This window comes from Leopardus geoffroyi, chromosome E3 (genome assembly GCF_018350155.1).
Source record: "Leopardus geoffroyi isolate Oge1 chromosome E3, O.geoffroyi_Oge1_pat1.0, whole genome shotgun sequence".
In the NCBI taxonomy this organism is placed as follows: Eukaryota; Metazoa; Chordata; class Mammalia; order Carnivora; family Felidae; genus Leopardus; species Leopardus geoffroyi.
The window spans coordinates 41,335,161-41,355,963 of record NC_059340.1 but is presented as its reverse complement, the minus strand read 5'-3'; the positions used below and the strand labels follow the sequence as shown (position 1 = coordinate 41,355,963).

At 62.9% G+C, this 20,803-nt stretch overlaps 4 protein-coding genes and 1 long non-coding RNA gene across 16 annotated transcripts; 3 read left to right on the top strand and 2 right to left on the bottom strand.

The window, feature by feature from the left end:
- The first annotated feature begins 11 nt into the window (after nt 1–11).
- On the top strand, nt 12–2,597 carry ANTKMT (adenine nucleotide translocase lysine methyltransferase). Of its 2 annotated transcripts, XM_045461565.1 has the most exons (5): nt 12–1,405; nt 1,607–1,711; nt 1,804–1,944; nt 2,157–2,207; nt 2,344–2,597. In XM_045461565.1, exons 1-5 carry the CDS (start codon nt 1,244–1,246, stop codon nt 2,563–2,565), a joined length of 681 nt encoding a protein of 226 aa, XP_045317521.1. In that variant the 5' UTR covers nt 12–1,243; the 3' UTR covers nt 2,566–2,597. The 2 variants fall into 2 exon arrangements, with proteins under 2 accessions (XP_045317521.1, XP_045317522.1); XM_045461566.1 differs by lacking the exon at nt 2,157–2,207.
- On the bottom strand, nt 2,594–6,865 carry CCDC78 (coiled-coil domain containing 78). Of its 6 annotated transcripts, none has more exons than XM_045461533.1 (13): nt 6,696–6,863; nt 6,322–6,408; nt 6,163–6,249; nt 5,802–5,927; nt 5,613–5,669; nt 5,422–5,489; nt 5,217–5,295; nt 4,987–5,112; nt 4,567–4,754; nt 4,328–4,499; nt 4,100–4,188; nt 3,102–3,168; nt 2,594–2,827 (listed from the first exon to the last, which is right to left on the bottom strand). In XM_045461533.1, the coding sequence occupies exons 1-13, from the start codon at nt 6,753–6,755 to the stop codon at nt 2,612–2,614; spliced, it is 1,422 nt and encodes a 473-aa protein (XP_045317489.1). In that variant the 5' UTR covers nt 6,756–6,863; the 3' UTR covers nt 2,594–2,611. The 6 variants fall into 6 exon arrangements, 5 of the variants coding, with proteins under 5 accessions (XP_045317489.1, XP_045317487.1, XP_045317486.1 ...); XM_045461531.1 differs by adding an exon at nt 2,924–3,024 and having other exon boundaries at nt 5,613–5,927; nt 6,696–6,862; XR_006708342.1 differs by adding an exon at nt 2,924–3,020 and having other exon boundaries at nt 2,713–2,827; nt 5,613–5,927; nt 6,696–6,865.
- A 589-nt stretch (nt 6,866–7,454) lies between these two features.
- HAGHL (hydroxyacylglutathione hydrolase like) lies at nt 7,455–10,666 on the top strand. 6 transcript variants are annotated; one of them, XM_045461561.1, is made up of 9 exons: nt 7,455–7,563; nt 8,124–8,198; nt 8,547–8,611; nt 8,702–8,819; nt 8,907–9,015; nt 9,093–9,196; nt 9,427–9,528; nt 9,892–9,971; nt 10,235–10,666. In XM_045461561.1, exons 2-9 carry the CDS (start codon nt 8,133–8,135, stop codon nt 10,380–10,382), a joined length of 792 nt encoding a protein of 263 aa, XP_045317517.1. In that variant the 5' UTR covers nt 7,455–7,563; nt 8,124–8,132; the 3' UTR covers nt 10,383–10,666. The 6 variants fall into 6 exon arrangements, with proteins under 6 accessions (XP_045317517.1, XP_045317520.1, XP_045317518.1 ...); XM_045461560.1 differs by lacking the exon at nt 7,455–7,563 and having other exon boundaries at nt 7,749–8,198; nt 9,430–9,528; XM_045461559.1 differs by lacking the exon at nt 7,455–7,563 and having other exon boundaries at nt 7,760–8,198.
- Nucleotides 10,667–10,704: 38 nt separating this feature from the next.
- On the bottom strand, nt 10,705–17,976 carry CIAO3 (cytosolic iron-sulfur assembly component 3). The gene is made up of 11 exons (XM_045461538.1): nt 17,837–17,976; nt 16,528–16,623; nt 15,682–15,825; nt 15,270–15,402; nt 14,631–14,765; nt 14,226–14,344; nt 13,874–14,003; nt 13,122–13,194; nt 12,488–12,625; nt 11,914–12,071; nt 10,705–11,678 (listed from the first exon to the last, which is right to left on the bottom strand). Exons 1-11 carry the CDS (start codon nt 17,900–17,902, stop codon nt 11,440–11,442), a joined length of 1,431 nt encoding a protein of 476 aa, XP_045317494.1. The 5' UTR covers nt 17,903–17,976; the 3' UTR covers nt 10,705–11,439.
- On the top strand, nt 12,453–14,472 carry LOC123589463. The gene is made up of 3 exons (XR_006708344.1): nt 12,453–12,564; nt 12,695–12,767; nt 13,181–14,472. It is a non-coding gene; the product is annotated as an uncharacterized LOC123589463 (long non-coding RNA).
- Nucleotides 17,977–20,803: the final 2,827 nt, after the last annotated feature.

Sequence of the window (20,803 nt, the reverse complement as noted above, 5' to 3'; positions counted from 1 at the left end):
ACTGTGTAAGCACCCCCCCCCCCCCCCCGCAACTGCCTAGAGCCCAGTGTACGAACTTTCTTTCTGGGGAGGGCCCAGTGACAGTCCCACAGGAGACAGGATCCTGTGAGCCACATGGGGCCGACCCTCCTCCCCAGTGCTCATTTCTTGGGAGCATGGCACTGGAGTTTCCTGCCACCCACAGGCGCCTGTCTTTCAGGACTGGGGCCAGTTGGGGACAAGTACAGGCAGGCATGTGAGGCAATGTGTACCTGAAGGTGTGGGCAGGGGTCTTGGGCATGTTTATATTGCCTGATGCTGAGGCTCCTGACCAGGGCCGCGGACGTCCAAGGAGCCAGGCCATGACCTGTGTACATGAAAGCCCCTAACATTCACGAGACATCTCACCCAGCCTCAAGGTGGGATGAGGAGGTTCTGGCTCTGCCACCTGACCCAGGGCTCTGTCCCCCTATTTGTTTCTCCCACCCCCAGGCTTTGCCAGGTCACCTCCGGGAACTCAATTTTTTTTTTTTTTTTTTTTTTTTTGCGTTTCTGGAGAAGGAAGGTGGTCTGCCTAGCTCTTGGGGCTCTTTCTTCCACTCCCGTGGCTGGGCCGGCTGCCAGTCGCTCGACCCCTCATATCCGGCCCCCGTCCGACCACACTCACAGCCAACATGTGCCTTCTCGGGTCAGCTAGATCTCCTGGTCAACCCTACCTCTCAGCTGAGCTCCCAACTTCCGCCGCACCCTCCCCGTCCTGTCCACTCGGGCTAATTGCCTTCAGCTGTGGGACGGACCCGGGAGGGTGTCCTCCCTGAGCCCGCCCCCGGGCTTGGCTGGCCTTCGGGTGTCGCGGTGGGCGGGGACCTCCACCAGTCTCTCTGAGACAGCCTTGCGGCTCGGGCCGCCCCACACCCCGGGGCTCCCTTCCCGCCAAGCTCCACGGCCGCCCCCCGCCCCCGCCTCCGGCCACGCCTGCCTTGCCCTTCCCAGGGGTTCCCTGCGTGCGCCGGCTGGGCCGGTGCGGCTGGCGGCCGCAGACGTCCCCGTAGGACCCGGAACGCGCGGGAAGGGCGCCGGGCCGCGGCGGAAAGCGAGTGGAAGGCCGCTTCCGGCGCTCCCCCGCACTTCCGGCGCCCGCCACTTCCGGTGGGGGGCGGGGAGGAGGGCCCCCTCCGGCTTTCGGCTCGCGTGTGAGGGTGTCCGACCCGAGCCCGGGAGGGGCCTTCGGGCGGGGCGACCCTGGGGCGCGCGTCCCGCCGCCATGGAGCAGGACGACCCGGGCGAGGCGCTGTCGGAGCTGCGCGAGCGGCGGCTGGGCGCGCTGGAGCTGCTGCAGGCGGCGGCGGGCTCAGGCCTGGCCGCCTACATCGCGTGGGCGCTGCTGCTGCAGCCTGGCTTCCGCCGCGTGCCGCTGCGGCTGCAGGTGCGGGGCGGAGCCCTGGCTGGGGGCGGGGTCCGGGGGCGGAGCCGAACCCGCAGCGAGTGGGAGGTGCTGCCTCTCCCTGGCGGGCCGCGGGTGGGGACCTTGAAAGCTCAGGAGGCAAGCTCTGCGCGTCTCACCGCCCCCCTCCCCCCAACGTGGGATCAGGTTTGGGGACCCAGCCCCGCTTGCCTCCTTGCCCAGGTGCCCTATGTCGGTGCAAGTGAGCGGCAGGTGGAGCACGTGTTGTCGCTATTGCGAGGCCGTCCTGGAAAGACGGTGGACCTGGGCTCTGGCGACGGCAGGATTGTAAGGAGTGGGATGCGGGGGGGTGTCCTTGTCTCCCCCTCTCGCCAGCGCACCTCCCCACCTTCTGGACCCACAGTTGCGTGTGCCCACAGGTGCTGGCTGCTCATAAGTGCGGTCTCCGCCCGGCTGTGGGCTACGAGCTGAACCCGTGGCTAGTGGGGCTGGCCCGGCTGCACGCGTGGAGAGCAGGCTGTGCCGGCAGTGTTTGCTACTTGCGTGAGGACCTCTGGAAGGTAACCCAGGGAGTCCCGGACCCCCAGGGGCCCCCACGCCTGGTCTCCACACTTCCAGCTCTGGGTTGGCCACCCTGCTGACAACCCCAGGTTCCCCTGCCTGCACCCGCGTGGGCTGGGGCCAGGACTTGGAAGCCACAGTTACCCCAAGCTCACCACACCTCTTCCTCGGCTGGGGCCCCGCTCCCTGCTGGGGTGACCTCTTCTTGCAGGTGAGCCTGAGGGACTGCCACAACGTGTCTGTGTTCCTGGCCCCTAGCGTGGTAGGTCTGGGGTTTGCTAGCCCCAGGGGAGGCCCGGGCCACCCTCAATGGAGGGGTTGGGCCTGGAGGAGCTGGGCAGGGGCAGTTGTATTCAATCTTGCCCACCCTGTCCTCCCTCCTGCTCTCTCTCCCACAGCTCCCCCTGCTGGAAGACAAGCTGCGGGCAGAGTTGCCCGCAGGGGCCCGAGTGGTGTCAGGGCGCTTCCCCCTCCCCACGTGGCAGCCTGTGGCTGTGATGGGGGAGGGTCTGGACCGTGTCTGGGCCTATGATGTCCATAGTGGTGGGCCAAACGGTCAGGCTTCCCCGGAACCCAGTTCTGCCTCAGTCCCTGGGGCCCCCCGTTCTCAGGTTGGCTGACCACTTGGACACAATAAAGACTCTGGACTACACGTACTGACTCTTGTTAGGTGGAGGGTTGGGTGGCATGACCCCTGCCCGCAAGGGGGTGCCGTGAGGAGGGTTCCATGCCGGCTGCGAAGAGTTCTGCTGAGTGCATTTGACAGCTGGCTAGCGGCTGCGGGTCTTGGAGTGCTGGGGCTTGACTGGAGGGGTGGCCCCCACTTTGCAGGCATCCTCTGTACCCATTAGCTTCCTCAGCCTCAGGATCTCTTGTTTGTACCTGCTCGAAGGAGTCAGGCTTAGTCACCTGCCTGGCTGTGCACAAGCCCTGACTCTCTTGCCTGGAGCTGAGGCCCTCAGTTCACTCCCAGCCCACCTGCCTAAGTGCTGGTCCACATAGTCCTGTAGCTCAGAGAGTTGCTCCTCAGCCATCGTGGCCCGGACTAGTAGCTTTGCCCGCTCACGTTCCAGCTCTGCCTGGCATGGGGAGGGCAGAAGCTCTGAGGCAGGACAGAGTGTGAGGAGGGGGTCCCCAGCCAGGCCTTGCCCACTACCTGGGTGCCACGGGAGAAGTCCTGGAGCTTCTGGTGGATCTGGGCCCAGGAGGCAGGTTCCTGGCCCCTGGGAGGAGAGAGGGAGGGGCATGTAGGAGGGCCAGCATCAGGCCAGGTGTTGACCAATGACCATGCTCAAATTGGGGCACCTAGATTCCTGACTTGCCTGCTGGGAGCCAGTGCAGGACTGCATGGACCCACCTGTCCACTTTGGGCCCCGCTTGGGCCTTTGAGCCATCTGTACAGGGACTCAGAGAGGACTGAGTCACGAGGTAACATAGTGACCCCAGTGCTGTATGGATGTTGATGGAGGACTTCCCCCATTCTAGGGGTTTGCTTCTCGAAACTCGGAGTTGCGCTGACACAGTCCCTGCCCACTGTAGTCAGACACACGGAGATCTAGAGGCAAGGGCTGTGAAAGTCACCAGGCGGCCCGCCCCTATCCCGTCCTGGGGCCAGGGCCTCTGCTGGCCATCCCACCCCACTTCTTCATCCTTCCGTCCTCTGGGTCTTGCTGAAATGTCCCTTCCTCAGGGTCTCTCCCTGATCCTTCTATTTTTTTTTTTTAAATTTTTTTTTTAGCGTTTATTTATTTTTGAGACAGAGAGAGACAGAGCATGAACGGGGCAGGGGCAGAGAGAGAGGGAGACACAGAATCTGAAACAGGCTCCAGGCTCTGAGCGGTCAGCACAGAGCCTGATGCGGGGCTCGAACTCACGGACCGCGAGATCGTGACCTGAGCCGAAGTCGGACGCTTAGCCGACTGAGCCACCCAGGCGCCCCTCCCTGATCCTTCTAGTCACGGTTAGCCCCTCTCCTGTCAGGTACCCCCTTCACCCCAGGCACTTGGCTTTCTGTGATTGTTGATGCCCCCCATATAGGCCGAGACCCAAGGACACAGATGGGCCTCCCTGTTCTCCCACCCCGCAGTTAGAGTTGGGGGGATAAATGAATGCTCTCCCCGCAGGTCTCCCCAACACCCACCCCAGGGTACTCACTGTGGCTCTGATGTGCTCCCCTGGGAGGCTCCACTGGGTCCCTTCTGTAGGAACAAGAGGAGCGTCATGAGCCCATTGGACTGGAAAGGCTGTGTGGTGGGAATTCTCTGTCAGCTCAATAAGGCAGGCTACTCAAGGGTTGGACCTTTGCTGAGCCTGTCATGGGGCTGGGGTTCCTTCTGGGGCTCTGAGCTCCAAGGCCAGTGTAGGGCAGCAGGGAGAGCCCACCTGGGCCTGGAGCTTCCAAAGCTTCGTCTCCAGCCTGGCCTGCTTCTCTGGTAGGTGACTGAGTTTGGTGACCAGGTGCAGAGGCAGTGGCTCCACGTCTGAGGTGGCTGCATCAAAGGTAGCCTTGGGGGTCCAGGGTGCCCCACTGGGGTCTGCCGGCACCTGCTGCACACTAAGCCACATGTCGGGTCACACAGGGCCACCCCACCCCCAGGTGCCCGTCTCAGGGACGGGCCCACCTGTGGTTGGCCAGCAGCTCCTCATGTCTACGGCTCAGATCTGCCAGGCGCTTGCGGTAGGCGCGAGCAGCCCGGGCCAACTGCTGTTCACGGCTGCGGTGTGCTGCCCGGATGTCCTCCAGAGTGGTCTCCAGGAACGTCCTAAGGGCTGCCGCTTCCGGCACCTGGCCGGTGCGCTTTGCAGACTCCTGGAGGAGATTGGGCGGGGCTGGGGGTGGGGGGGTGGGGCCAGGGCTGACAAGGGCGGGGCTTGGTTGGGCCCACACTTCCTCCCACGGTTCCCTCTGTGGAGCAGATTAGGCCGTGCGGCAGGCCGGGCCCAGTCTCCCGGAAACAGCCCAGCGCACTAGGGCCAGGCTTGGGCTCCGCGGGACCCGAAGCCTCCCAGCCAGCACAGGGCCACCCCCAGGTGGTGCTCACGGCCACGGTTTGGGCACATCGCTGCAGCTGGATGGCATACTCTTGGTTCAGCTTCTTGAGCTGCAGCTGCAGCTGGGCGTTCTCCGCCTCAGCCTGGCGGAGCTGGCCCTGGGAGGCAGACAATACCTGCGAGTGGAGGCAGCCTTGAACCTACGCTCCACGAGGTGGCCCTTTGCTGACGTTGTAAGACACCCATCTACCAGATGTCAGGGGATAGGGCTGGGCCTCACCATGGCTTGTGTGGCCAGTCGCTGCCCAGCTATCCTGGCCTCCTCTCGGGCTCCCTGCAGCCGCCGACCCAGATCTGCCCTGCAGACGTGGGTGTCAAGCTCAGCTGGGCTCAGGGCGGGGCCTCCCTCTGTCTCTTGGGAACAGCCGATCTGCGGCCAGGTGCCCTCCCGGATCCTCCCCATCCCGGGTGAGGCAGCCACTCACACGCGGGTCTCCAGTGCCTGCTTCTGGGCCCTGTGCTGCTCCAGCACTCGCTGCCATTCTCCCTGTAGCTGCCGGGTACACAAGGGCTGGCTGAATGAGACCCCAAGCTCTGGGTCCCTGGCCTTGCCCAGCAGCACCGTGGGCTGGGACAGATCTGCACTAATTCCCAGACTAGGGAGCTGCACACTCACACTGTTCCCCAGCTTCTGTTGTTCGGTCTTAGGGGTCAAGAAGTCCTCAGGCTGTGCCTGTATAGGAGAGCCGGTCCCAACCTCACCGCGCCCCTGTGCACCCCTGTTTGGCTCCCCGCCGCCCAATCCACCCAGGCAGGCCCTCCATGCACTTAGGGTGACCTGGGGTCTGTGGTGGATGGAGTGTACCTGCTCCTGGGCCTTGTGCCCAAGCCCCTGTGCCAGCTTCTGGCGGCGCCCCAGGTCAGCCTCTGCCGGGGCTGCACAATCTCCATGCAGCTCCAGCTCCAGCACCCGGCTCTCCAGCCGCAGGACCTGCAGGGTGGCCAGGGTGAGCAGGTGCGCCTGCCTGCCAGGACACCCGAGGCAGGTCAACATCATCTGGACCCATGCAGGGCACCACAGCACACGCGGGAGAGGTGGAGACACAGGCACTCCGTGAGTGTGTACAATCACATGGGGTGCCCCTGGACCCCTCCCAGCACTGGTCCTTGGTATGCACCCTCCTCCTGTGTGTTCAGGGCACATGTGGGCACACATCAGCACCCACCTCACTCTTCAGCTCGAAGAGTTCAGCCTCGTGTTGCTCCCGCAAGTGATGCGTTGTGATCTGCAGGTCAACCAACTCCTTGGAGATCTGTGGGTGGCCAGAGTAAGAGGTGGGGTCTGTGGGACCCTCCTTGCTAGCACCCCAGGGCCCCACACCAACCTGCAGCCGCTGCTCCTCACTCAGTTGTAGATCTGAGGGAAGCTCTGTCTTGAGGCTGGTTGTCCAGTCCTCGGCCTGCCGCAGAACCTGGGGAGGAACCGCCTACCCGCACCCCCCAGGTGGGTCTCAGGCCTGGGCTGTGGCCTCCACTCCCATGGAGCCACCAGCCATGCACTCTTCCTCCCTAATATCCCCTACACACACACACACACACACACACACCCACAGCCTGAGTGAACTAGGCAGTTTCTCCCATGGCCAGGATCAAATCCAGGACATGGCTACCGGCACCCTTCCTGGCCTTTGAGGTGATGGGGAGGCACCCTGACCCCATGACAGAAGCGTCCTGGAAGGAGTGTCCTGGAAGGACTCACATTCTCAGTGGCCCAGGGTGGGGGCTCCGGCCTGGGGCCTGGGGCTGCCGCATGCTCCATAAGCAAAAGGAAGTCTGGCCCAAGTGCAGTGCCACCTTGCCTACTGGCCTGTTGCTGCAACACAGAGGCTTGGGGCGTTGCTAAGGCCTCTGTTGGTCTCCTGCTGGTCCCCGGTCTCTGAGGGCCCCACCCACGAGGGCAGTCAGTCGGGAAGGGGAAGTTCGGTGGTGGCTGAGGAGGTGGGATGGGGCACTCTCTCAGCTCATTCCATGGTCCATCCTTTTGGGTTTCCGTTTTCTCCTCTCCGAAATGCAGACCAGCACCGCTGCGTTTATCCTGGGCGCAGATGGAACCAAGAGTGCATGAGAGCGCCCAGCCTGGGAAGGTGTGAGACAGAGTGACCGCTGCTGTTACCGTTTTTCTCTCGCAGAGTGCCCTGCTCTACCGTGGGGGTTCACACACTCAGCAGGCGCCCCCTGTGTGCCTGCTGTTTCTGGTCGGACGCTGGGATGGGCAGGCGAATAAACTGCAGATTCTCCCACCACCAGCCTGAGGGAAGGGGACGCAGACATTCCAGTTAAGGGCTGGGGGTCTCAAGAGGGGCTGGCTCAGCTCCGAGCCGGAAAGGCTTCGCGGAGGACGCACCGCAGCGCCCCGCGTGGCGGGGCCGAACGTGCGTGCGGCCCCCACCGGGCACGCGCGCGCCCCCGCCCGCGCACGCTTGCTCCCTGCGCCGGGGCGCGGGCCGTTGGCGGCGGCCAGGCGGAGAGTCGCGCTTCGCTAGGGCCCTGTGGATAGTGCCCTGGGCCCATCTCTGTCCCGCTGTCTCTCAAGCGGTCCGCGCAGTCGGGGGGCGCAGCCCTTGCGGGTAAGGGGAACATTTCGGTACCCGTGTCGCGCCGTGACGGGAGGGGGGCCTGAAAGGGGGGGGCGGGCCTGGAGGGGGCGGGGCCTCGGTGAGGGGCGTGGCTTAGGCAGAGCGCTGAGCGGCATGGGGGCGTGGCTCAAGGGGAAGGCGGAGTGAGTGGGGCGGGGCTGGGGAGGTCGTATCGTCGCGAGGGGCGTGGCCTGAGCGTGGAGCGGGCGGTGCGGTCGCGGGGACCGGGCCCGCGGCGGGGGGCGGGGCCTGCGCAGCGGGCGGCGGCGGCGTTGGCGTCGCTGGGGGCTGGCCTCCGCACTTGGCCGGACCGCCTGAGCCTGGGGCGTTGGCTTCCGCGCCGGTCCTCCGGGAAGTCCACGGAGCAGGGGGCGGGCTCCCTTTCTGGCCCCTGAAGTGTGTGTGGAGCTGACCCCTCCCTCGCCCAGCCCTGCTTTGAGGGAAGCCCCCGCCCAGGGGAAGGGGCTCAGAAGCCGGGGGCCTCTCTAGGAGAAGACGCGGGGTGCCTGGACTTTGCGACCATGAAGGTCAAGGTCATCCCTGTGCTCGAGGATAACTACATGTACCTGGTCATCGAGGAGCACACGCGGGAGGCTGTGGCCGTGGACGTGGCCGTGCCCAAGAGGGTGAGGGCAACCTGTGGGCGGCGGGGAGCGCCGCTGCGGGCCTAGGCATCTTGGCCCCCGAGGGTCCCCCCACCGCCCCGACCACCCTGGTTGGAGCAGGCCTTTCCCCTATTCTCTAATCTTGAGTCTGCCCTCAACTTAGGACCACGTCACCTCCGTTTTCCCCGTTCCCTGGTGCCTAACTGTTCTGTACGCACGGGGCGCTCAGATATCGTCTGCTGGATCTCCCCTACCCCTACCCGCTCCTGGCCTGCCCGGCAGTCTGTGTACATCACACCTGGCGCCCTAGCGTGGGTGGGGGGCGGCCACCTGGCCCGGCCGAATCTCCCTAACTCCCATCCCTTTCAGCTGCTGGAGATCGTGGGCCGGGAGGGGGTGTCACTGACCACTGTGCTGACCACCCACCACCACTGGTGAGCGCGGTCGGGGCGGGCCGAGGCGCGAGGGCATCGCCCCTGCCCCACCCCGACCCGCCTGTGATCCTGCTTCCGCCCCCTCCGCAGGGACCATGCTCGGGGTAACGCGGAGCTGGCGCGGCTGCGGCCGGGGCTGGCTGTGCTGGGCGCGGACGAGCGCATCTGCGCGCTGACCCGCAGGCTGGTGCACGGCGAGGAGCTGCGGGTGAGCACCGGTCCGGGGGCGGGGTGGGGGGTGGGAATGGCGCCGCGAGCCCTCCCGCGTCACCAGCCGCTTGCCCCTCTGCGGCAGTTTGGGGCCATCCATGTGCGCTGTCTCCTGACGCCGGGCCACACCTCCGGCCACATGAGCTACTTCCTATGGGAAGAGGACTGTCCTGATCCGCCGGCGGTGTTCTCGGGTACTGGTCGCCCCACCCTACCAGCCCCACCTCCCTCTGACCCCGTCCCACCTTCCCTGACCTGCTCTCCTCCCCAGGGGATGCGCTGTCGGTGGGTGGCTGTGGCTTGCGCCTGGAGAGCACAGCTCAGCAAATGTATCAGAGCTTGGTCGAGACCCTGGGTACGCTGCCCCCCGAGACGGTGAGCCGGCATCCCTTGCCTTCCTGCAGGGTCCAGACTCCCTGCACAACCTCCACACTCTGTACCTGCCTTGTGCCAGAGATACAGAGTGAACCTTAGCCAAGGAGTCCAGGCAGATCAGGCCTGGGGTTCTGGGGTCCAGGGAGGGTCCAGGCCAGCCCCAGTAAGCGCCTTCCCCCATCACTGCCTGTGGCAGCACTGTGCACCCTCTGAGTGCCTCCTTTCTCCAGAAGGTGTTCTGTGGCCACGAGCACACGCTGGGCAACCTTGAGTTTGCACAGAAAGTGGAGCCCGGCAATGACCACGTGAGGGCCAAGCTGTCATGGGCCAAGGTGCGGCCACTCCTCTGAATGGCGAGGTTTGGAGGGTGGATGAAGATTGGGACGGAGGAGGGGCACTGCGGGGGGAGTCAGGCATGACTGGCCTGGAGTGATCAGACCTGGCTTAGCCTTGAGTATCCTGCTGACCGAAGCTCCTACTGGTGAGGGGAGGGATGGGTGGCAGTCCACCCCAGCCCAATCCCAAGGGGCTGGGCAGCTGGCAGAACTGGCCCAAGGGTGGCTGCCCTCAAGTACTAGGTGGGGCGAGGCAGCCCTTCTTCTGCTCCTGCCCCCAGGAAGGGGCGGGGCTGAGTGGAGCGGAGTTGTCTGGGGCTCTCGAGACAAGGCTGTGACAAGGGCCTGTGGTCATTCCAGAAGAGGGATGAGGACGACATGCCCACAGTGCCATCCACCCTGGGCGAGGAGCTCCTCTACAACCCCTTCCTAAGGGTGGCGTGAGTACTGGTCGGCATCCCAGGCCTTCTTGTGGGGGCCCTGTGCCCACTCCAGGGGCTGTCCCACTGAGCAGGCTGCCTGAGGGTCGGCCTGCTGGCCTTGAGCCCGACTCGGCAGCCACTTGGGCTCTGCAGGAGGTGCCAGGGAACTGGTTATTGGGCTGACTCGCACCAGGGAGAGGCTGCTCATTAAGTGTCCTCTGCCAGCACCCACCCGGCAGTGTCCCCAGGGAGAGTCCCCACGGCGCCCCCTCTCCCCGCAGAGAAGAGCCTGTGTGCAAGTTCACGGGGAAGGCGGCCCCGGCCGAGGTCCTGGAGGCACTCTGCAGGGAGCGGGCAAGCTTCGAGCGGGCGGCTGAACCCCTGCAGCCGCAGGCCCGGGCTCTCCTGGCACTGCAGTGGGGGCCCTGAGCACACCCCAACAGAAGTGAGCCCCAAGTGGACCCACCGTGCGGCCCGGCAGCACATCTCTTCTCCTTCAACCCTCGGCACATTGAGCCCACAGGAGGGTTGCGTCTGGAACCTTCCATGGCCCCACCCAGCTGGCTGTCTGGCTTTGGAGGGTAGGCACCCTGGCAGGGGACGTATGAGGCCCCTCTCTGGGGTGCACGTGAGCCCTGAGACCTGGGTGTTTGGGAAGCAGCCTAGTGGGGTGCACGGGGCTTTTGAACTTTGAATAAAGCTTTGAAAGACTTCTTTTTTGATGCTGGTGGATGCTCTCGGAGAGAAACCATCGGGAGAGAGATCCCTTTATTAGACTTGGAACTTGGTAAGGAAAGGCCTGTGGGCTCAGCCTGATCTGTCCTCTCCCCGACGCCTGTAAGTGGAGAAGGGACTTCGTGCCTAGTCTCAGCGGTCTCTCTCACAGAGCCTGCTTCCCATCTGGAGTTCTGCCCAGAGAACGCAAGCTGTCAGGTCCCAGAGGCCATGCCTGGCATCATCAGTGCCCAGTCCCAGGTGGGGCAGGTGCTGCACCCCAGCAGGGGGTGTCGCAGGCTGGGCGCCCTTCTCCTGCCAGCATTCTACGCCATCCAGCGCGGTAGGGTTCCTCACGCTGGGCTCCAAGTTGGACCGGCCCGGCAGGCGCAGCCCATCACTGTCCTTCACAGCCTGGCTTCAGTGGGAGCCTGGCTCCTACTTTCGTTCTGCCTTGTGCAGCCCATGGGACCGGCTGAAACCCCCACACACTTGGGCCACAAGGCAGGAGTGGCCAGCACCCTGCTCGCAGAGCGGGGCCTGTGGGGAGGTTCTGGGACCTTGTGGACCATCTGACCTCCTGCAGTGGGCAGTCAGGACGAGCACACCTGTCCCGGCTAGGGGTTCTGAGGCTCGTTTCTGTGTGGGCTCCGGCACATCCCCACAGCTGACGTCCGCGTTTTGGGGGTGGTCCCCGGGGTCTCGGGACACGACCTTCCCGGGAGCCCGGGTGCGGGCTGTGGCGGGCCTAGAAGGCCGGCGCGGAGGCCTCCTACCACCTGATGCCGAGGCTGGAGCTGGCCTTCTCCACCGCGTGGTAGCTTGTGTGCAGCAGGCGGCCAGCGCGCTCCGAGCCCTCGCCCTGCAGCCAGCACCTGTACAGTTCCTGGATGCCAGGTGCATCCTCCGGTGCCTCCGTCCTGACCGTGCTATACAGCGTCTCCACGCGCTGGAGAAGCTCCTTGCCGGGCGTGTTGGGGGCCTTGAGCTGGCCTCCGCCGTTCAAGCAGCCTGTAGAAGAGCAAGACAGGTGAGCGCACGGTGACAGGGAGGATGCCTATACCGGGGAGGGGGGTCGGGGGGTCGGGAAGCACAGCACGACCCGCTCCCAACACCGGCCCTCCTGAGCCTCCTGACCCCCGGGCTCCGCCTCCACCCCTCCTGCCCTGGTGAGACACTGCCCACAGCCCTGGTCCTGGAAAGGGCCCCCGTGCCCTCTGGGAGAAGCGGGCCCCACCCCAGCTACCTGCGGGGCAGGCCATGACCTCCACATAATGGTACGGGCAGCGCCCTCGCTTGAGCTTCTGCACCAGGTTCTGGATGTTGCGGAAGCCATAGGCCGCGGCAAAGTGCAGCACGATTTGGCCCTCCTTCTCCAGGGTCACCTCCTGGAAGTCCTTGTTCCTGGGGGGAAGCACAGGCCAGGCTCCCTCGGTACCTGCCCCTGCAGGCACATCTGCCACCTAACCGGCTCCTCGGTGGAGGACAGGGATGCAAGGACAGGGTAGAAAGCTCGCTTCCGCCGTTAGGCAGGGGGCCTCAGTGTCCTGATCCTCCCTCCCAAGAATGGCCGTGAGGCGTGGCGAGGTCGCACAAAGCCCCCGGCCCTCCCTCCGTGGAAGGGAGCATTGTGTCGGGACACACCCTGTGCCAGGCGCCACCGTGGCCTTGGGGCTCTCACCCCCTGGGGTGTGGGCAGGGACGCGGACCGCTGGGTGGGGAGGCCGGTTCACGTGAGCGGGAGAGGAGGGCTGGTGCCCTGGGTCTTCCCCCACCCCAGCCTGCTGCCCTGTCCCCGTGCTCCAGCCCTTCCCACTGACCTCAGGGGTCTGTAGGTGATCTCGTCCACGTGGATTCCAAAGAGCTCCCGGGCTGCGTGCTGGAACACGTGCTCCAGGTAGCCCCCTGAGCCCCCGCCCCGATGGCTGCTGGGCTCCTGGGCAGACACACTGCTGCACCTGGGGAGCAGAGCATGGCCTCGGTGGCAGCGGGAGCTTTCGGGTGACCTTTTGTCTCTCCCATGTGAGGGAGCTGCTTGCTAGATGGGAGAGGAGTCCAGAACCCCCAGGGCCTTTGTCTGCATGTCAAGAGGAAGCTCAGGTGGGAGAAATCGTTCCTCTTGTTGAGTCACCTATTTGGGGAGCTCAGACGTGTGTCAAGTTTGGGACAGCTCTGATGACCATCAGTGCACTGTCCGTTGGCCAGGTCATGAACTTGACCACCTCTGTGTGCACTGAGACCGGCGACAGGGCGGACGCGGACCTGGCTAGGAGGAAGTCACGGTGGAGAAGAGGAAGGGAGGGGACGCAGAGCTGAGGTCCATCTGGGGACCGTCTACCCCCACGCCCTCACTGCTGCTGCTTGCCAGCGCGCCCGCAACCCCCCAACCCACACGTCGAGCTCCCCGACGCTGGATTCACGTTCTCCCCTCTGCTGCAGTGGGTGGTGACTTACAGACTGTCCAGGGGGGCTGGCTCCAGTTCCGAGAGTGAGACCCCTTCTTCTTCCAGCAGCTTGAAGACTTCTCCTACGATAAGACCCCAGCACAGGGGCGCTTCAGCTGAGATCTCAATCAAAACAGAACGCTGAGGACACCCGCGTCATCTGCATCCCTGGCAACCTGTACCTTAGCTCCAGAGACCCAGATGTCCACCTCCTGGCTTACGGGTGGAGGGCCAACCTGGCCACTGAGGCGAGGAAGGACTCCACTTCTGAGGACCCTCAGAAGAGCCAGCCAGCTCCCCCGACCCGCAGCCCACCCTCCGCCCTCCCAGCAGCGTGGCGGGGGGTGGACATACCCATCCCCGGACCCGCCGCAGTGTGGTCGTGGCTCCCCACGAGCTGGAGAGGGGCATGTGTTCCTGCAGGGGGGCCCCCTCCCCACCCCACTGGCTGGGTTCCTGAGCATTTTCTTTTCTGTATTTTAAGCACTTGGGAGACTGTGAGGCTGCTCAACTCAAAAATGGGGTGACTGGCCCACGTGAGTCAGAGTGGATGACGAGAATCCCCACCCGTCTCTTCACGCAGACTGTTTTAGAGCAAACACCTGGCCCTTTGGCCACACGTTCCCCAAGACAATGGAACAGCTGTGAGGTCTGATCTGGCACCCAGGGGAGGGCCACCGGCTGCCTCATGCATAGGGGCTGGCAGCTCCAGCCAGAGCCTGCGGGCACGACCCGGGCAATACCACTACGTGGGACCCACACCTGTGGTGACAACACAATCCACATCACGAGTCTGGTAGTCCTGGCTGAAAAAGTCTGGTCTGGAAGCTTCCAGCTTTTTGTCATAGCAGGGCATGACCGTCACATGGTAGATCCTGTCCGGGGTCAAATGCTGCAGGGAAATGTGGAAATGTGAAGTCGCTGCCTGACCTGACAGGAAAGGAGCCCGCAGGATAAGGTGGGGGGTGACATCACAGGCGCGGCCTGGGACACAGCCGGCCAGCGGCCAGGATGGGACCGAGATGCCTCGTGTGGCCGTGTGGACATCGGAGGTCCTGGCTCATCTTTGAGAACAATGGCAGTGAATCGTTCACAGCTGGAATATTCTTGTTACCTGCTGCCGGGCAAAGAAGTCCTTGACCAGGGAGCCCATGACCTGCTGTGGGGACCGAACAGTGCTGAGGAAGGGGATGAGGAAGCTTCCGTGCGTCTTCTCCGCGTAGCAGATCCAGCCTGAGGCCGACACGGGGAACGAACGGGGTGTCTGAGCAGCTGGGCAGGGAGTGGCATGACCTCCTGGGGTGCCCCGGCTTGTACGGGGAGTTTTGGTCCCGTTAAAGAACGTCCCTACTCTGCTGTCACTGCCGTGTGCCTCTAGCATCTGTGAGAGTCTTGGGGAACTCGGTGACCCCAGGTGGCTCTCAGGGCAGCTCCTTCTGCCGAGGCGGCCATTGTGGCAGAAGCCTCGTGTGGCCCCACCCAGCGTTCCTGTCCCCCGTGTCCCGCAGCGTGAACACACCTGGGCAGGCGGACGCAAGCACAGGCAAGGCCTGCCGGGAGTCGGCCTGTCCTCGGAATCTCTGCACAAACTCTCGCTGGCTCTCAAGGAGACTGAAGTTCCTCGAGAAGGAGGTATCGAACACGTAGTGCACCCCTGCAACACAAGCACCCGCCTCACCGCCACGAAGCGTGGCTACGTCGCAAGGCCCCGATCACGCCCCTGGGAGCGGGGACGCCACTTTCCAGGGGCGCTTCAGCTGTCTGCACAGCGGCTGTCGGGGCCAGGCCACACCTCTTGTGCCCGCCCCATGTCCTCCCAGGCCTGCTCCTGGCTCACAGAGATCGACCAAAGTCTTTGGGAGCCAGAGCGTGACAGGGGACCAGGGAAACGGGCCTCGAGGGTGATAGTTTAAAAACAATACAAGGGGGAGCAAATTCCAGAGAATTCCAGGAATTCCAGACTGGAGGAGGACAGCCACGATTCAGATGGCTGCCTCTTAAAAGGCTCAGCTCTCATTTGTCAAGCCCAAACTTCATACTGAAGTCAACTCAGAACAGTTTCTGGTGCGTTTGAGTTCAGTGAGTCAGAGGCCGGAGGAGCCCCTCGCTGGACCCCGCACACGCTGAGCTCAGCACGCACGCGAGGTCTGCTGCCTACCGATTTTCTTAAAGAATGCAGTCAGCTTCCTGGCAGTGTCTGTAGGGTTCAGCCCGAACTGTGCGGCCAGCGATGCCCTGGACTGGGGCGAGACGGACACGACAACCAGCCTCTGCTGACCGGGGGCCGCCGTCTGCAAAGCAGAGGACACATGCTCACTCGCTGTGTTTTACAGACTCCCAGGGGGCCAGCGCTGGGGGAGTGCGTGCCGCCTCCGGCAGGGCGTGTCGCTTCCACGTACACGCAGGGCCCCACACCCCGGTGTGAAATCCTGACCAGCAATTCACGGGCATCCTGCCGACGACACCTACAAGAGGCAGGAGGCACCAGATGGGCTGCCCTTGGCAGTAAGAGCAAAGGACACTGGGGCGACGTCAGGTTAAGAAACTCTCAAAGACGCCCCCCCACTTACCTTATTGGCATCTATAACCTTCCGCAGCTCCTCGTGGCTTTGCTGAGTGATGAGCACGGTCTCTGCCGAGGTGACACAGCCACTGCATGCCAGGCAGTCATCCAGCGAGATCTTGGCCTTCTCCAGCTTCCGGGTCCCTCCATCCTGGAAAGCACAAGCACTCGGGACTCAGAGGGCCTCTACGCAAGGACACGAGCACTCAGCATAACGGAACCTGAAGGAGGCCTTTATTCTCTGGCTCACAACACCGACACCCAATGTGGTAGGAGGCTGGCTTTGTGTGCCACTGAATTTTTAAAAATTAAATATCGGTTGGGGCGCCTGGGTGGCTCAGTCTGTGAAGTGTCCAACTTTGGCTCAGGTCAGGGCCTCACGGTTTGTGGGTTCAAGCCCCGCATCAGGCTCCGTGCTGACAGTTAAGAGCCTGCAGCTTGCTTCAGATTCTGTGTCTCCTTCTCTCTCTGCCCCTCCCCTTCTCAAGTTCGCTCTCTCTCTCTCAAAAATAAACATAAAAAAATAAAAAGAGAGTGTCAGACGCTTAACCAACTGAGTCGCCCAGGGGGTCCTTAACTGGAAAATCTTACAGAATTAGAACTCACGGTGGCGGTGGGGGAGAGGGAAGGGAAGACAGGAACCACCATCTGCAAAAAGAGCCCCCCCCCCCCACAGCTCCATGTTCTGCCTCTGTGCCCCTCCACCACCACCCCAGGCACCATCTCTGCCCTCCCAGCCGTGACGACAGTGAATCTGACCACTCTGATGACAGCGAAAGGTCCCATGATCTCCGTACCTGTGACTGGACGGAGCAGCAAAAACAGGTGTTTGGTCATCTGGGCTGGAACTTACCTGAGTGACCTGGAAGTAACTGCCATCGTCTTCGATGTGGATCTTGGCCACGCCGCTTCCCGACCTCTTATCCACCTTCATGGGCTTGATGCAATCCTGTACCAGGAAGAGACCCCAAGTGGGGGCCCGAGTCTGTGGAGGTTACCGAAGAGGAGGGGACCACCACATGGGACAGGGGTGCTGCCCGACTCTCTTCCTGCCACAGCAGCAGTCATGGCAATACAGCTGTCACCCTGCTTGCACAGGGGCACACGTTCTAACCCCTGCCAGCACTGAGGCCTACTCTGCAGCTCAGTCAGGGGAAGGTGGCCTTAGCTGGGCCTACACACTAAGGCACCTGCGGGCACCACCAGCTCCGACCTTTACTCCGTTCAGCACAAACCAAAGGCGTGGCCACACATGGAGAGCCAGTGTTACCCTGGCTACCAAGAGGACGCCCAGGAACCACCATTTCTGCATCGCTCCAGGAACACTTGGAGTCCCCGCCTTGCCCAGTGAAATGTTCTTTTTCTCTTCAACTTCGAGTTCTTGCCCTTTCTCGCTGTCACTACAAGAGTCTCTCTGGCCATTCCCTTCCCAGAGATGATCAGCCCCAGAAAGCCCTGGTGGGGGGGGGGGGGGCCTTGTCCAAGCTCATCCCTGACCTCGGAGCTGTGACCAGCCCCACGCCCTCCCCCTCCCAGCCCTGTGTGTCCTGCGCAGCTGGTGCAGTTGATAGGCAGCTACACCAGAGAAGGCTGCCTCCCGCTTTCAAGTGTACCTGACCTGTCCGCTTTAGGGGCAAGCTCTGTCTTCCTCCCCAAACCAGCACCTAGGACGACCACCGCCCCCCACCCCCCGCCCCAGTCACAGTAGGTGATTCCAAGGGACCTACTCCCCTGCCTTCCAAACTGAGATGGGATCGTTCCCCGCCCCCGTCTACCAGAGTAAGCGGACAGGTTCGTCCGGCCTCAGTCCTGAGCCCGCCACTGCCAGGCTCCCTCCTGCTTCCTGCTGCCCACTCGGCACTCCCGTCCCCCGGTCGCGCCGAGGACAGCGTGATGACCCGAAACTACTTGTCCTATTGGGCGGTGCGGGCTGGTGACCTGGCCTCGCCTCGCCTCGCGGCACAGGAACCCGGCTCGGGGCGCCTCCATCCCTGGCCTCGGGTCCCCATCGGTAGGAAGCTAGCCCGAGCGCCAGAGGCCCGGGGGGACGCGGGCGGGGAGTCTGGGTTCCGATCTCGTTTTTCAGGGAAAGAAACCGAGCGGAGGGAGCCCCCCCCCCACCCCCCGCCAGGCACGGCCGCCACCCACCCGGGCCGCCCCACCTGAGACGGTCCGATGAAGTCATCCAGGTCTGTCAGCTGCAGCACCCCGCTGAAGGGCGACGCCATGGCGGCCGTACTGCGGCTGGGCGCGGGGCGCCGACGTCGCCAAGCTGCGCGAAACTGCGGGACTGTTCCGCCACGCTGCCGGAAAGCGACCCGCCTGGCGCATGCGCATCCGTGCCCACCGGGCCGCGCGCCCCCTGCCGGCGGGGCCCGTGCCGCGGGGGGGAGCGTGTCACCTTCCCGGCCTCCTGAGCGCGGGCGGAGGGGCCGCCAGGACCACAGTGTCGCCTCCCTCACCCAGGGCTCACTGCCGGCGGGATATGCGGCCCTGAGTCCTTGCCCTGGGAGTTTGCAGAGGCAGCGGCCTTGCTATACTTGGTCGCAGAGGCGCTCGAGACCCCAGAAGGGCGCCTGGCCCCCCCTGGGCGTGCAGTTCCTGTTGCAGAGCGAGGGAGATGGAAGTGACAGGGCGGGCAGCGCTCCCCACAACTCGGCGGCTCCGTGCGGAGCTTCTCTCACGGGCTCCGACACCCTCTTCTGTCATTTTGGAGACCAGCTTGGGAAAGCGCCGTTTCCCTGTAAGGTTTGGCAGCGCGACGCGGGACTGCTGCTGGCCAGGCTCGGGCCCTGGGCCGTTATAAATCGTGTCGAGTCCAGTTTTATTGCCACTACTGACCCCTTTTTAGTGGGGCTTTCCAGACACCTGCAGGAGTTGAGTCTGGCACGTCCCGGTGTTCAGCTCGTGTTTCTGAGGGCCCAGCCTGGCCTGTGCTCCCAGTCTCCTTGCAGTACTTAGTCCAGTGTGGACTTGAGTGCTGCTGACTCCCACACCTGCCTGTGGGTTTTCCTCGAGGCCCAGGGACCCAAGGTCCACCGGCGGGGGCAGCGTCCTCGGGCCCCTGCAGCTGCTTCTCTTGGCTGCCAAGACAGGACTTTCTTCTACAACAGCTGGGGCAGGCTTTCCGTAGCAGCTACGGGAGCTCCTCTTCCAGGCCCCCAGGCGCCACCCGTCCCCTGTCCCGACAATACCTGACCGAGGTCTGAGATACGGTTCCTGAAATCTGAACAATCCTAAGCGATTCATAGAAGTGGGCGAGCCCCAACCAACCTTAGTTTCACCGAAATGCCCCAGAGTAGGTTTACAAAAGAGTCGTGAGAGTAACAATGGCATTGAGATGGGGGCCAGGAATGAGGGCCCGTTAGGAGTGGTGGAGAGGATTTACACGGGAGGGGCCCTGGCTGAGGCTGGGGGGACAGGGAGGGTTCTCCCGACGCTGGGAAGGGGGGCTGCAGCCCGTAGGTGTGCAGAGCTGGGGTCCCTGCAGGGCCGGCTTCCTGCCTCCTTCCCCTGGAACCCAAGTCTGTGGGAGCGAACCAAGTGGGGCAAAGGGTGGGGGTGGGCAAAAGTGGAAGAGCCCACGCGTCCATTGGCAGATGAGTGGGTAGACGGGCGAGGACTCAGCTGTAAAGCCGTGTAGATGAGCCCTGGTGACATGATGCTCGGCGAGAGAAGCCACTCAAAAGGCCACCTATTGTAGGACTCCATTTCTATGAAGCCCGTGAAATAGGCAACTCCACAGGGACGTTAAGTAGATTGGAGGTTGCCAGGGGCCCGGAGGAGGCTTCAGGGTGAGGTGACGAGAAAGTTTTGGAAAGCAAGGTAATCTTTGCACGACACTGTAATGCCACTTAAAAAGGGTTGCTGTGGCAACTTTTGTTGTAGGTATGTTACCACAATTTGAAAACTACTAATGTAATATATCAACAATCACTGAACTGCACCTTTTAAGTGGGCAGATTTTATGGCATGTGCATCTATATCTCAATAAAACTGGCTGCCCCAGGGTAGCTTCAAGAGGTCCGGACGCTGAGTGCACCCAGGTTGGCCTAGCATCACACCATTGGTCCCGGCATCCCCGTGCCGTGCCTGGGCGACGGTTTCTGGTTCAGACAACCTGACTGGGGATCTCTGATATCACCCACACCCTCACACAACAAGGGCCCCTCGAGGGTCTTTTACTCAATCGCAGCCCCGTCCCTGGAGACCTGGGGCTCTTGAGCAGATGCTGCGTGCACCTCCTCTGTGCACCTGCTCTCACACCTGCAGATTCTTTCATCATCATTAGTATTTACTGCACGCTTCCCGTGTGCCGGGGTTTACACACGGGGGGGAAACTGAGGGCCAGCTGAGGACTCGAGAGGCCGTGGGCCCCGTAGCCAGCCTGGGCAGTGGCCGCGATGCTGTGCCTGGGTGTCGGCACCCCTCTCCCTGAGCTGGGACAGGAGCAGAGCTTGGCCTCTGCTCTGGATGTGTCCTCAGGACCCCCTTTGCCCCAAGCTGGCCACCAGATCTTTGGGTGGGAGCAGACGCACATCAGAGTTTCACCGTCTGAGGAACCCGCCTGATGTTAGTATCCAGGCAGCTACAACAAAGGACCACGACTGGGGGGGGGTTTAGAACAACAGAAGTTTATTCTCTTAGTTTTTTCCTTTCTTTCTTTTTGAAACGTTTATTTATTGTGTGCCTGAGAGAGAGAATCCCAAGAAGGCTCCGTGCTGTGAGCACGGAGCCCGACGCGGGGCTCGATCTCACAAGCTGTGAGATCATGACCTGAGCTTAGATCAAGAGCTGGTCGCTTGCCGACCTCTTGGGGCCATGAACCTGGGGCAGTGAAGAGCCGAGAAAAAGACAGTATAGCGAGGCACAGGGGACCCCGAGCCAACCGCCCGAGGCCCCGAGGTTTATTGTACATCTTCTTTTATACTTTCACAGAGCTACAGATCCACGACGATTAACTGTAGAAGGTTAGTAAGGCAGGGCAACAAAGTACGTGTGGTTCAGCTAAGGCACAAACGTACGTTGCCGTTGCGTGCAAAGGCTTTCTTGCAGATACATAGGATATGATAGGAATCTTTATGGCAGGATGAGAAACAAAGAGGGGAGTGAACACGCTGTGTTATTTA